Source organism: Schistocerca cancellata, unplaced genomic scaffold, assembly GCF_023864275.1.
Source record: "Schistocerca cancellata isolate TAMUIC-IGC-003103 unplaced genomic scaffold, iqSchCanc2.1 HiC_scaffold_1101, whole genome shotgun sequence".
Classification (NCBI taxonomy): Eukaryota; Metazoa; Arthropoda; class Insecta; order Orthoptera; family Acrididae; genus Schistocerca; species Schistocerca cancellata.
Genome location: NW_026047100.1, coordinates 588,463 through 601,313, shown reverse-complemented (window position 1 = coordinate 601,313; position 12,851 = coordinate 588,463). Strand labels below are relative to the sequence as shown.

The window sequence follows — 12,851 nt, the reverse complement described above, 5'->3', positions numbered from 1 at the left end:
TTTTGACTTGTCAAGTAGTTGGCAGGCAACCATGATGTGTCAGCGTTGTTGAATCACAAATCGCTTTGGAGAGACATGTGTAAATCAAATGTTCAAGACATTCTCTGGAATGGTTTGAAAAAGAGAAGAATATTGTGCAAAAATTGTTCCACATATCTCGGTCTACCACCAATTCATTGAAATGCTAAGTGTGAGGAATTACTTGTTGGAAAAAAATTATAACGGTGATTAGTCAGTATTGTCATTACCAACGTACCATAGAACAACAAAGTGGAGAAATTCTCGTGAAGGCTCAACGTTTTACTGCCACAACCTAGACTCAGGCCAGTGTGACACCAAAGCTGAACAACATTCCAAACAACGATTTTTCTGAGAGTTGCACATAGTTGTATGAAAGTTCTGTGCTTTGCACTCCAATGAGAGGAGATTACGTAGAATTCCTGAAGTATGAAAACCACAGTCTTAACGATCCACTTTTTTTAAATGAATCTAGTCTCCTAACTTTCTGTACTGACAGTGTCGGTGACCTATACGCAAGAAAGAAAATGGCAATGACTGTTCAATCTACATAACCTTAAGCCATTTTTCGCCGGTGTACTCACTGCTGTTAACTATAGACTGAAATTTAAAGTTAAGCAACATTTAAGATAAGATCAGTTTGGAATTGCGAAAAGAAAAGGAAGCAGGGTACAAAAATGTAACTACCAATAACTTTAGGAAACAGAACTCGATTGAACAGCAAAATGCATGCAGCATTGATTATTCTACAGAAGAGATTCGGAAGAATAGACTGGACAATACTCTTTGGAAAGCTGAATAAAACTGAAATGGACTGGAGAGATAACAGATCGATTCCCAACCTATACAAAAAACAGACCGAAGAAATTTACGTGTTAATGACACTAATACAGGGGCTGGGGTAAGAAGAAGTGTCCAACAAGGATGCCCTCTCTGTCCCTATTCATTTACAGGAATTACAGTACAAACTATAAAAAGCAGCAGCAAAAATTGAAAATTAGTGGTAAAGTAACTAACTGCAGCCGGTTTGATGACGTTATTGCAGTGTTAATTCATTCCCAAAAGGACATGCACTGTATGTTAAAACATTTTACAGTGATTCCTTGGTAACCATAAACTGAAAATATATGCACACAAGACAAAGGTAACTGCGATAGATAAATTGAAAGTGCCGGCCGCTACGGCCGTGCGGTTCTAGGCGCTCCAGTCCGGAGCCGCGCTGCTGCTACGGTCGCAGGTTCGAATCCTGCATCGGGCATGGGTGTGTGTGTTGTCCCTAGGTTAGTTAGGTTTAAGTAGTTCTCAGTTCTAGGGGACTAATGACCACAGCAGTTGAGTCCCATAGTGCTCAGAGCCATTTGAACCATTTGATACATTGAACACACAATTTATGACAATCAGTAATATAGGAAATTAAAAGTTAATGCAAATAAATGAATTTTTATACTTGGTAAATGAAATAGTGGATGGAAACCAAATTACATGGTCGCCGAGGAGGCCCTGCACCTCTAGTATCTACTGCTAATTGATTTGATTTGTCTTAGCACAGTTATTTACTTACATATTAAGTGTCCAATGAATCGATATGTTCTCCATCAAGCTGTTAACACATTTCTGTATGCCTCCATGTCCTTCTGGACATATTTTGAAACATGTCGCGTGTTATATCGGGAAATGCATCGTCAACAGCACTGCGCAGCTATTCGTTTGTAGCATAGCGACATGCAGATTCGTGGGCCTTAATTACTCCCCGTAATGAGTTGTCAGGAGTGATGAGGTCAGGATTTATTGGTGGCCATTTCAAGAGGGCTGGTGTTGCTGATGTGCCGCGAAAGTTCCCGCTAGGACAGTGTGGCTAAATTAGGAGTTAATGGGCTACGATGGCAGGCGAACGACACGAATGCCTTTGCTAACAGCACGACACCGCCTGTTACGCCACTTCTGGACTCGTGACAATATCGGTTGCACCCTAGCCGACCGAAAACAGTGACCCAGTCGGATGCGTCCTAATTTCAGCAGGTAATAACTGATGGTAGGGCTCATGTGTGGAGCAGACGCCTCGAAGCCTTGAACCCGAGCTGTCAACATAGCACCATGCAAGCTAGTGATGTCTTCATAATGATTTGAGTCTCTTTTATGTTGAATGGACTTGGTGCTCTGGTCTAACTTGAGACCAGTATGTAACGTAATGGCTGTTAATAACCTAAAGCGTTTGTGCACTAGTTCAGAGCCCTTGACATCCTGTTGTCACTAAACATGTAACCAGCACAGAAGATCTTACAACAGGTGAGAAAACACACATCTTTCTGTCGGGCACCAGAGAACGAGCGAATCTGGGGAAACGAGAAAGAAAATGGTCCAAATGGCTCTGAGCACTATGGGACTCAACTTCTGAGGTCATTAGTCCCCTAGAACTTAGAACTAGTTAAACCTAACTAACCATGCCCGAGGCAGGATTCGAACCTGCGACCGTAGCGGTCTCGCGGCTCCAGACTGCAGCGCCTAGAACCGCACGGCCACTTCGGCCGGCCAAACGAGTAAGAGGACCAAGTAGCCGAAACGAATGGAGTTGGATCTACACGATTGGCCATTTTCTTGTTGGTTGTCATCTAGACTTGGTCAAATAATTTTATATACATTTGTGAGTGGGAACTGACTGGCTGTGTGCAGGGAGAGGTTGGAAGGATGGGGGAGTAATAATGTGTAGTCAGTGAATCCACCTATTCAACCAAGCCGTACGTCACACCGGTCACTTCGACGAGATGAACTCATCCTGACCCTACAGAGACTGGGCACTGACCGTTGAGGCGCGCCCTCACATTCCGACAGGAGGACCCGCTTTCCTCACGCCCGCCCCTTCTCGTAGTCTGCGCTGCCTGCGCTGTGTATTTTAACGTGTGCTTTCCATTCTTTGACGAGAGGGCAGGAGCAATTTTAAGTTGGTACGTGACCTCTATAGTAATTTCGATGAGGTTTTCAAAATTTTGTTCACCATTGAACTCTTGCTAAAGATTTTACGCGAGAAGATTTAGTAATTTGCAGGGAGACTGACTCACTCTTCGATTGTGCGGAGTTCAGTCACTTTTGCATTTTAAAGTTTTTCATTGACTTTTCCTTTTGAAAGAAAGTTTTAGAAATGACCATAAAGTTGACTTCAGTATTTCTCTCTCCTCCCTGCCCCCCCCCCCCCCCTCTCTCTCTTGCTCTCCCTCACTTGCTCATCCCCTCCCTCTGTATATATATATATATATATATATATATATATATATATATATATATATATATATATATATGTATGTGTGTGTGTGTGTGTGTGTGTGTGTGTGTTTCTCTTCCTGTCACTGTTTTGTCCGCAAAAAAGAAAGTTTTGCGAACACTGTGAACAGAAACGGCTACGGCACAAAACACAATCAGCTTCAGTGAATCTCTTTCATATTCGACAACGACACTAGGATTTTGTGACTCCCAAATTCTTACATTACAACATTTTGCTTTACCCGATAGACGAAACGTCGATTCGTCAGAAAAGCTGATTCTTAGGAAAAAATTGTTCTCTGCTGTAACCTAGAGAACTGAAACACAAAACTCGTACCTCATGTTATGGATGCCTAGATGCAACTGCTGTAGTAACTGCAACTTATAGGGCTTCATAAGCAGGCGTCTTTTCCGAACACACCACACCTTTGTCTGAAGAAATAGATATTCCTCGCTTGCCCCGTCTCGTGGACTTCTGAGAACTCCTCGTGAACTCACCTCGGCTACACTCGACATTTTCATCAGACATAATTGGTCGTCCAGTATTCTTTCCTTTGCGTATATAATCAGCTCAAAAAATGGTTCAAATGGCTCTGAGCACTATGGGACTTAACATCTGAGGTCATGAGTCCCCTAGAACTTAGAACTACTTAAACCTAACTAACCTAAGGGCATCACACACATCCATGCCCGAGGCAGGATTCGAATCTGCGACCGTAGCGGTCGCGCGGTTCCAGACGGAAGCGCCTTTAACCGCGTGGCCACACTGGCCGGCTTATAATCAGCTTCCAAGAATTTTGGATGCTCATATATGTGTTTGTGCATAGGTGGCTTCTTGCTGAATCGACGGCGTAATGCATTTTCCACCTGTAAAACAGGATTTACTTTGCGCAAATTCCAAGACACAAAATCATTTCACTTGTACTGTAGTCTCTATATTGCTAATAATAAACAGCAGCATAGCTTTGTCAAATCTTTGAACCTTCGTCTGTCCAGTGATATTCGGATGTTTTTCTGTCTTTTACAGTGTATCTTTAATAAACAACTCAAATCTGTTCTTTCGTTCTGAATCATCTGATATTTTCAGTCTTGCACAAATTTTATTGTTTTATCGTGTCTAACCACCCGTGTCTCGTAAGAGATTTTAGCACATTCGCCGCTGACCTCTATTCTTAGACCAAACTTAACATGTTGTTGTTGTTGTGGTCTTCAATCCTGAGACTGGTTTGATGCAGCTCTCCATGCTACTCTATCCGATGCAAGCTTCTTCATCTCCCAGTACCTACTGCAACCTACATCCTTCTGAATCTGCTTAGTGTATTCATCTCTTGGTCTCCCCCTACGATTTTTACCCTCCACGCTGCCCTCCAATATTAGATTGGTGATCCCTTGATGCCTCAGAACATGTCCTACCAACCGATCCCTTCTTCTGGTCAAGTTGTGCCACAAACTTCTCTTCTCCCCAATCCTATTCAATACTTCCTCATTAGTTATGTGATCTACCCATCTAATCTTCAGCATTCTTCTGTAGCACCACATTTCGAAAGCTTCTATTCTCTTCTTGTCGAAACTATTTACCGTCCATGTTTCACTTCCATACATGGCTACACTCCATACAAATACTTTCAGAAATGACTTCCTGACACTTAAATCTATACTCGATGTTAACAAATTTCTCTTCTTCAGAAACGCTTTCCTTGCCATTGCCAGTCTACATTTTATATCCTCTCTACTTCGACCATCATCAGTTATTTTGCTCCCCAAATAGCAAAACTCCTTTACTACTTTAAGTGTCTCATTTCCTAATCTAATTCCCTCAGCATCACTCGACTTAATTCGACTACATTCCATTATCCTCGTTTTGCTTTTGTTGATGTTCATCTTATATCCTCCTTTCAAGACACTGTCCATTCCGTTCAACTGCTCTTCCAAAAACTTAACATATAACTAGAGAAAACTGAAATGCACCAATGGTGGCAACGTAGCGCACTGCGCAGATTATGGCGTATTCGGATCAATGGGCAATGGAGAGGCGTTAGTGGAGCGCGATAGTGTTTATCAGCTGCTGCAGCTCCGAGCTGTCGGTGCGTCGGTGATAATCAATCGGCTAGATACCTAACTGTAGCAGATAGCTCCCGTTTGCACTACAGTCTATACTCATAAGACCTCGATTTAGAATTGTTTCCTTTGCCTCATCACCATCTTTCACCTCGCCCTTTTTCTTGCTAGAATTTTGTTACTAATGCTTCATTGTGTGTTGTTGTTGCAGCCAGTGCTGTGCGAGGCGTCGTACGTGCTTCTGGAGTACGCCAGGACGTCCATGTTCATGTGGATGTTCGTAGAGGGGCTCTACCTGCACAACGCCGTCACAGGTACGTGTTCCGTCAGGGTAGTAACAAGTAAATTTGTAATTAGGAGGGAGGAAGTTGAGCACACACTGTCGTCGATTTCATTGTGAGCGACGACGAAAATCGAGACTCTTTTTTCCAAACTGGTGCTAACAGTCAGCAAACCGGTCCTGAGTATGAGACCAGAACACGTATTAGCTCTACAATTGAAGACGTGGGTCAAGTACGTTTTCCGATCGCAATGTGCTGACGATATTGCTTCGTATACAGATCTGGAATTGGACACCATTCGGAGTCTTCCTGGTCTCGTCATTGTGACGTTGGGAAAGAGCTCGCCCCCAATCCGGGTTTTCGCTAAATTTGAAACATTTCAGCAATGTATCAGACAATGTTTGTGGATCCATGTACGTGAAGTCACTTGTTACACGCGCGATGTTTTCATATCTTGCGAAGTACTTCATTTCGTCTTTCAAATGGTTCAAAGGGCTCTGCTAACTATGGGACTTAACATCTTCGGTCATCAGCCCCCTAGACTTAGAACTACTTAAACCTAACTAACCTGAGGACATCACACGCATCCATGCCCGAAGCAGGATTCGAACTTGTGACCGTAGCAGCAGCGCGGTTCCGGACTGACGCTCCTAGAACCGCGCGGCCACAAGGACCTGGATTTCGTCTTCATTTATCGTACTAAACACAGATTTACATAGGGCAGCATACCTAAATCACATTATTTTGTATCATTAACTCAAATTCGGCTCAGGATTTCTGTTTCCCTATCGTTACGACTGATCATAGAGCTGAAATATAAAATGTAGAAATTGTCACGATCTGTAATTGGGCTTTCTTCGCGTCAAAACAATAAAACTATTTTCCGGTTTTAAATTCTTATGCTCGGTATCTATTACTCAAGAGAGATAAACTACTGGCAATTGAAACACCAAGAACTATAGCTGATCTCCAAATTTTACTTAGTCTGAGTACAGTGAAGTAGGAACAACACATTGTTATATAGGCATTTAAGAAATTATTCTACATTTTGAGAAGTGGTAGTATGGACGAAAACAACACACAAATGTCAGTAAACCTAGGCTCTCAAATGCATATCTGAACAGCTGTGAGCTGTCGTTCAGGTAGAATTCCAGAGTCAAATCGGGGTTAGTCATACTCGTGCAAACTGTATACCCATATCATGTACAGCGTTTTTCACCCCTTCGGCCACATGATCAACCTACTAGAATGCAGTTCTGCAAATGGTTGTTACAAAGATATGGTGAAGATCCACTTCCACAGCAAACGTACTGTTTACAGTCGACGCTGGTTTCCCACTAGAGGGGTTTGTCTTTATTGATGGGACGATCAAATCCATAAGCAAGTGAAGGAGCAAAGAATCATCTCCGATTTTCAATTAACGTATGGGTAGGAATTAGTGGTGACAGATTAATAGGACCTTACATACTACCAAACAGGTTAACTGGTCCAAAAGTATCGTCAGCTTCAATGAAACGACTTGCTTGTCTTCCTAGAGGAGGTACCATTCAAACAACTGCTACGAATGTGCTTCATGCGTGATGGAGCAACAGCCCATTTGCCCCGAAATGGCCGAGAACGCCTCACACAGTCATTTGCTGGGTTCGGCCAGCGAGGTCCAGAAAGTTGCCCAGCCCATTCACTCGATCCCAGTAGCCCCACCAAACTGGTACCCCAGTTAAAAAAATTAAACTCAGTGTCCTTTCATAGGAAACCATAACATTTACCAATGTGCATGTGTTTGCAATTACACCCACATTCTTACAGGCTAGTAATTTTTCATTTGCAGGAATGGTGGTTAAAAGTATGTGGGGTGCTGAATACAGAACGTAATATAATGAAGATAAAAATCTGTCATTACAATTCCCAGAGTGATCTTCCTCCCTGTCACGATGAAAAATAATACAATTAGAAGACAGAGAAAATATATTCTGCAGACCTTGGTAAAATTATAAAACACGTTGGAGGTCGATTGACGGTCGTTTTCCAGTATAAACGCCACTGGAACGCGTCATCAATCCGTTTCAGCGTATTCGTGACCAAACTAGAGAGCGTGATTATGTAAGTCGTTCGACAGAAGCATGCCTTACAGTAACTGGAGTCCGCCCACTTATCTGATTGGCCAGCGCGTATGACCGCCATGCTGTCGGCCCGCGTCGAGATGTAGACTTTTCTCCGCTCGGAGACTGGGTGATGTGTTATCCTCATCATCGACACGCAAACCACCCAATGTGGCGTCAGTCGTCCAATGTGACGTCAACAGAAAAGACCTGCAACTCGGCGTCCGAACTTCCCCACGTGGGGACTCCCGGCTGTCAGTGCCGTACGATCATTTCAATTCGTTCCGTTGGACATTATACTGGGCACCCCCTATAGCGATGAATCAGAAGTGCAGGTCGTATGTAGTAGGAAGCAAACTACATTAGAATCTCTGCCACCGGTTTACTGAATTCCTTACTGCATTCTGACGGTTGTTCGTGATAGCCAAGAGCTTGCAATAGAAGAGATGTGGTTCACAGTAGCGAGATGAACATTGGCTCACTGCTCTCAAGGTGTACATTTTAGAGCATGTTTTAACTAGACGTTTTCTTCTTGTCCTGGACCTTTCTACCACCTCTCAAAATATAAAGTACTTTTCTCACCGCCCTTTATTTGTAAACGATTTGGTGTATAAAGGGTGTGAAATTTAACTACCTCCTCTGGCGGCAGAAGTGCCTCTAGTTACGTTGCACATCTAGTCAATATAAGTGTGGTTGACAGATGCGGATATGCCATACCATGCTTCATCAGTACTGTGCCGTATTACATCAGTAGCTGCAGTTAGCAAGTGGTGGTGTGGCAGTTTCTAGACAACCCATGATCAGGGTTTTTCAAATGATGAACGATCTGGAGAAGGCACTGTCCATAGCAAAAATGGAATAATCGCTGTATGGAACTATGACCAAACACCACCGCTATGATGGGGTCTTGTGTTATTTTATTTGAAATATTATTTATTTCGAGTCTCGATCCGGCACTAAGTTTTAATCTTCTAGGAAGTTCCATCTCAGCGCACATTCCGTAGCAGAGTTGACATTTCATTCAGAATATTAATATATTTTTTGAACATAAATTTACTAGACACTGAATTATAGCTCAAACTGATAACTGTTTTCGGAAACGAAATATAGCCCCTTTTCGCTAACCAAGCAAATCACTTCGTACAAGAGGAATGTCTGTCGGCGTAGTTGTATCATATGCGGTGGGGCACGGTGGAAGTAAATTTCGGATTCAGCAGTGTTTAGCAGGGGAATGACTTTTGTCTTTATCCTGTATTGTTAACAGCCCAGGTCCCAAGCACCAACAGCAGCTGTGGTAGAAATGATAAAAGGAAATAACAGCGTTACGTGAAGGCCTGTTATAAGAATGATGAGTTGAAATGCGTTACTACTTCTTCTTCTTCTTCTTCTTCTCCTCCTCGTGCACCTCATCCTACACCTTCTTGTTCTTCACTTCAAGTATTACAAAAATTGCCTGTTACGGCATCTTACCTGTTCTATGGTCTTCCCATATTTTATCTTCCGCTGCATTAGTATTTCATAGCCTTTGTCGCAGATCTTTCTCCCCCCATGTTATCTACATGTCCCTTCAGTGTTCTCCTATTTTCTGTATTTTTATTTTTTTTTTATTTTACTTTTTTTTACAATCGTATTGACCAACTAGGGTCACGTTACAACTTCAGTTGCTCTTCTTCCTTTGTGGTTGTTTCCTATTTTTCCAGTATTCCCTCATTCTCTCCCCACGAAGTCCCTTCCTTTCTTCTGTCCATGTTGTTCCCGGTTTTTTACTTATGCTGCTTTGAAAGCCTTCCAAATTTAGTATCTTTTTTAAACGGTTTCTTTCTGCTATTTCTGATTCCTTGATGTTGTTTCTTTCAAAATTTTTTCTTACTTCCGTATTGATGTTGTTTCTTTCAAAATTTTTTCTTACTTCCGTAATCCATGCTATTGTCGATTTCTTCTTCCAGAAATATAGGAGTATTTGTTTTGTCAGTCTATTTCCATCCATTCGGTAGAAATGTCCAAAAAAGGTTAATCTTCGTTTGGCCATTACTTCAGATATTTTCTCTACATTTTTCTAGATCTCCTAGTTACCTCTTATTTTCCAATCATCTGCAGTTTTCATTGCACCCATTATTTTTCTAATAATCCTTCTTTCCAGTACCTCTAGTTTGTCCATCTTATAGTTCATCTTTAGGCTTTCATATCCATATAAACATTCTGGTCATACCACTGTGATGTAGTGTTTTAGTTTTGTTTTTCTAGATATACATTTCTTGTTGTAAATATGTTTGGTCAAACCATATGCTCTTTCCATTTTGTTAATTCTTACATCCATTGCCGATTTTTCTAGTCCATTCTGTTGTATAGTTTCTCCAAGAAATTTAAGTTTATTTACTCACTCTATTTTAACTATTTGCGTTTCTATGTATTTTGGTGCAATTTTTTATAGTTGTCATGAATTTTATTTTTTCGGCTGAAATTTTGAGACCAGTTCTGTTTGCTAATTTTTACAGAATGTTTATTTGAGTAACTGGTTCTCTTACGTTTTCTGAAAGTATTGCGAAATCATCCACAAAAGCCAAGCAGTTTACCTTAATTCCATTTGTTTTCCTTCACAGAGTTACTGATTCAATTTTGTGATGTCTTAGCTCCGAATTCCAGATCCTTACAATTTTTTCTAGAACACAGTTAAACAGTAAAAGTGCTACACCATCACCTTGTCTAACACCAGTTTTTATTTCAAAAGGCTGAGATACTTCTCCCATAAATTTGACTTTAGATACTGTACCTGTTAGTGATTCACGAATTATGTTTGCTAGCTTTGATTTAACACCAAATTCTCTAATGACCTTATGTATCGTTTCTCTGTCTATACAATCAAATGCTTTCATGAAATGTATAAATGACACTAGTATTGGTTTGCTGGTTAACATTCTATGGCGAATTATTAGTTTATTTAAGTTAAAAATTTGTTCTGCACAGGATCATCCCTTTTGAAAACCATCCTGATATTCTCCTAGTTGTTTGTCTAAAGTATCTACCACTCTGTTGAGGAGAATTTTTATTAATATTTTATATGCCACTGGTAAAAGTGACACTCTTCTGTAATTACTGACATTTTGTTTGTCTCCCTTTTTATGCAGCGGGTGGATTAATGCTGTTTTCCATTCAACTGGAATCTTTTCAGTTTTCCAAATGTTCTCAAAAAGCAGCTGTAGATCCTTTATGATTTTTGGTTCTGACCACTTCAATAATTCTGCTGTAATGGTGTCTTCACCACTTGCTTAATTGTTTTTGAGTGTTTTGATGGCTTCATGAATTTCTCGCTCTGTTGGCGGGAAATCTTCCTCTAGATTTTGTGGTGTCACTGGAAATTCTAATTTATCTGTTGGAACTGGACAGTTTAACAACTTTTCAAAAAAAAATTGCTAAAATTTCACAATTTTCTTAGTTGTTTAATCGTATTTTGCCATTTTCATCTTTTAAACAAATACTTGGTGCCCGATATCCTTTAAGTATGTGTTTAAAGGTTTGGTAAAAATTTCTAGAATTATTTTTGGTGAAATTTCCTTCTATTTCAATAAGCTGATAATTTTCAAAGTTCCTTTTGATTTTCCGGATTTTTTTTATGTTTCTTTTGTTTGTAGTCTGAATTGTTCAAGGTCTTCCTCTTTTTGCGAACATCTCCATTTTCTCCATTTTTCAGCTCTTTGTATTAATGCTTCTTCACACTCCTCATTCTACCATGTCTTCATTTTATTCTTTGCTAATCCTAAAGTTTTCTCTGCTGCTTGAGTTATTTTCATCTGGAGTTGACGCCAGTCACCTTCTTTACTTGTCTCAGTTTCTTCTCTACATTTTTCTGTATATTCTTTTGTATTATTAGCTGTAGTGGTGTTGTATCTGATCACTTCCTTGGTCGCCTTTTTTGGTTTAGATGGGAGAAATTTTATTATAATCTTGGAGAGTTAATGATCTGAATCGAATTCCCCATTTCTGACTATTTAAACATTCATAATTTCCGTGATGTACCTTTTAGATATGGCTACGTGATTCAGTTGAAATTCGCCTAGGTTTGGATTTGAATGTCTACAGGTTTTGGCTTTTCTTGGCAGTTTGCGGAAATGTGTGGGCATGTGTTTTAACGGGAACATTTTACAGATGTTGATGAGTCTTTCACCATTTCTGTTTGTTCTTGAGTGTGCTGGATATTCACCTACAATAGTTCTAAATTTCTTTTCCCTCCACATTTGCGCATTGAAGTCACCAAGAAGTATTTTAATGTTCTTTTTAGATATGATAGAAATTTCAGATTCTAAAAGATCACAGAATTTATTTACTTTCTCCAGATTTCATCTTTTGTCAGCATTTATAGGTGCATGACAGTTTATGCTAACTTTTATTCTCGCACTTCATTGTTAACATGGATATCCTTTCTGAATTCAATCTAAATTCTGACACACTATCTACGATTTTTTTGTTTACATAAAATGCTGTTCCAAACATCGGCATGTATTCCGTTATTCTCACTGCTGGTTTCCGTTTATAAATTCTATAATGTTGTGTATCAACTACATCCTCATCTAAGAATCGTGTTTCCTGAACTGCTATAATCTCTGTATTGCTCTTCTGCAGAAATAATTCTAATTCCTTTTGTTTCCCAGTTTTCAGAAGAGAATTTACATTTAAGGTTCCAAAGTAGTACTTCTTCGTGAACTGAAACTTGGAAGGCTTTTCTATATATTTCATCTTTTCTTTACCGCAAATGTTGGGACTCCCCAGAATCCTAGGTCCCATTGCATTAGATGATGTAATGGCGGAGTCCTCATCAGAGATACCACCTGGGGTAGAGCATCCATTGTGCGAACTCTCCATATTGCGACTTGAAGCTGTAAATTGTAAAGAGTAGGGAATCCAAGGTCATCCCTGAATTCCCAAAGTAAGACCCGGTTCTTAGCCTGGAATATTATTTATTCAGCTGCCACTAACATGTGGAACAGAAGCTGTCGGGATGCCGCCGCTAACATGTGGAACCGTCGTGCCCTCTTCTCATTTTGGCCTTGGACTAGAGGCTGCCTGTTCCGCCAGCGCCGCCGTACCGAAGTCCATCTTCTCCACCTTCGCTGCCGTTGAGGTCTTCACCGTATACCTGGCAAGG

At 40.6% G+C, this 12,851-nt stretch overlaps 1 protein-coding gene across 1 annotated transcript in view; it reads left to right on the top strand.

Moving 5' to 3' along the window:
* Positions 1–12,851, top strand: part of LOC126155889 (PDF receptor-like) — a 287,262-nt gene that overhangs the window by 181,216 nt on the left and 93,195 nt on the right. Inside the window, exon 6 of the mRNA XM_049916260.1 lies at positions 5,543–5,645. Within this exon, the coding sequence (XP_049772217.1) occupies positions 5,543–5,645 (103 nt within the window). The remainder of the gene's footprint in view (positions 1–5,542; positions 5,646–12,851) is intronic.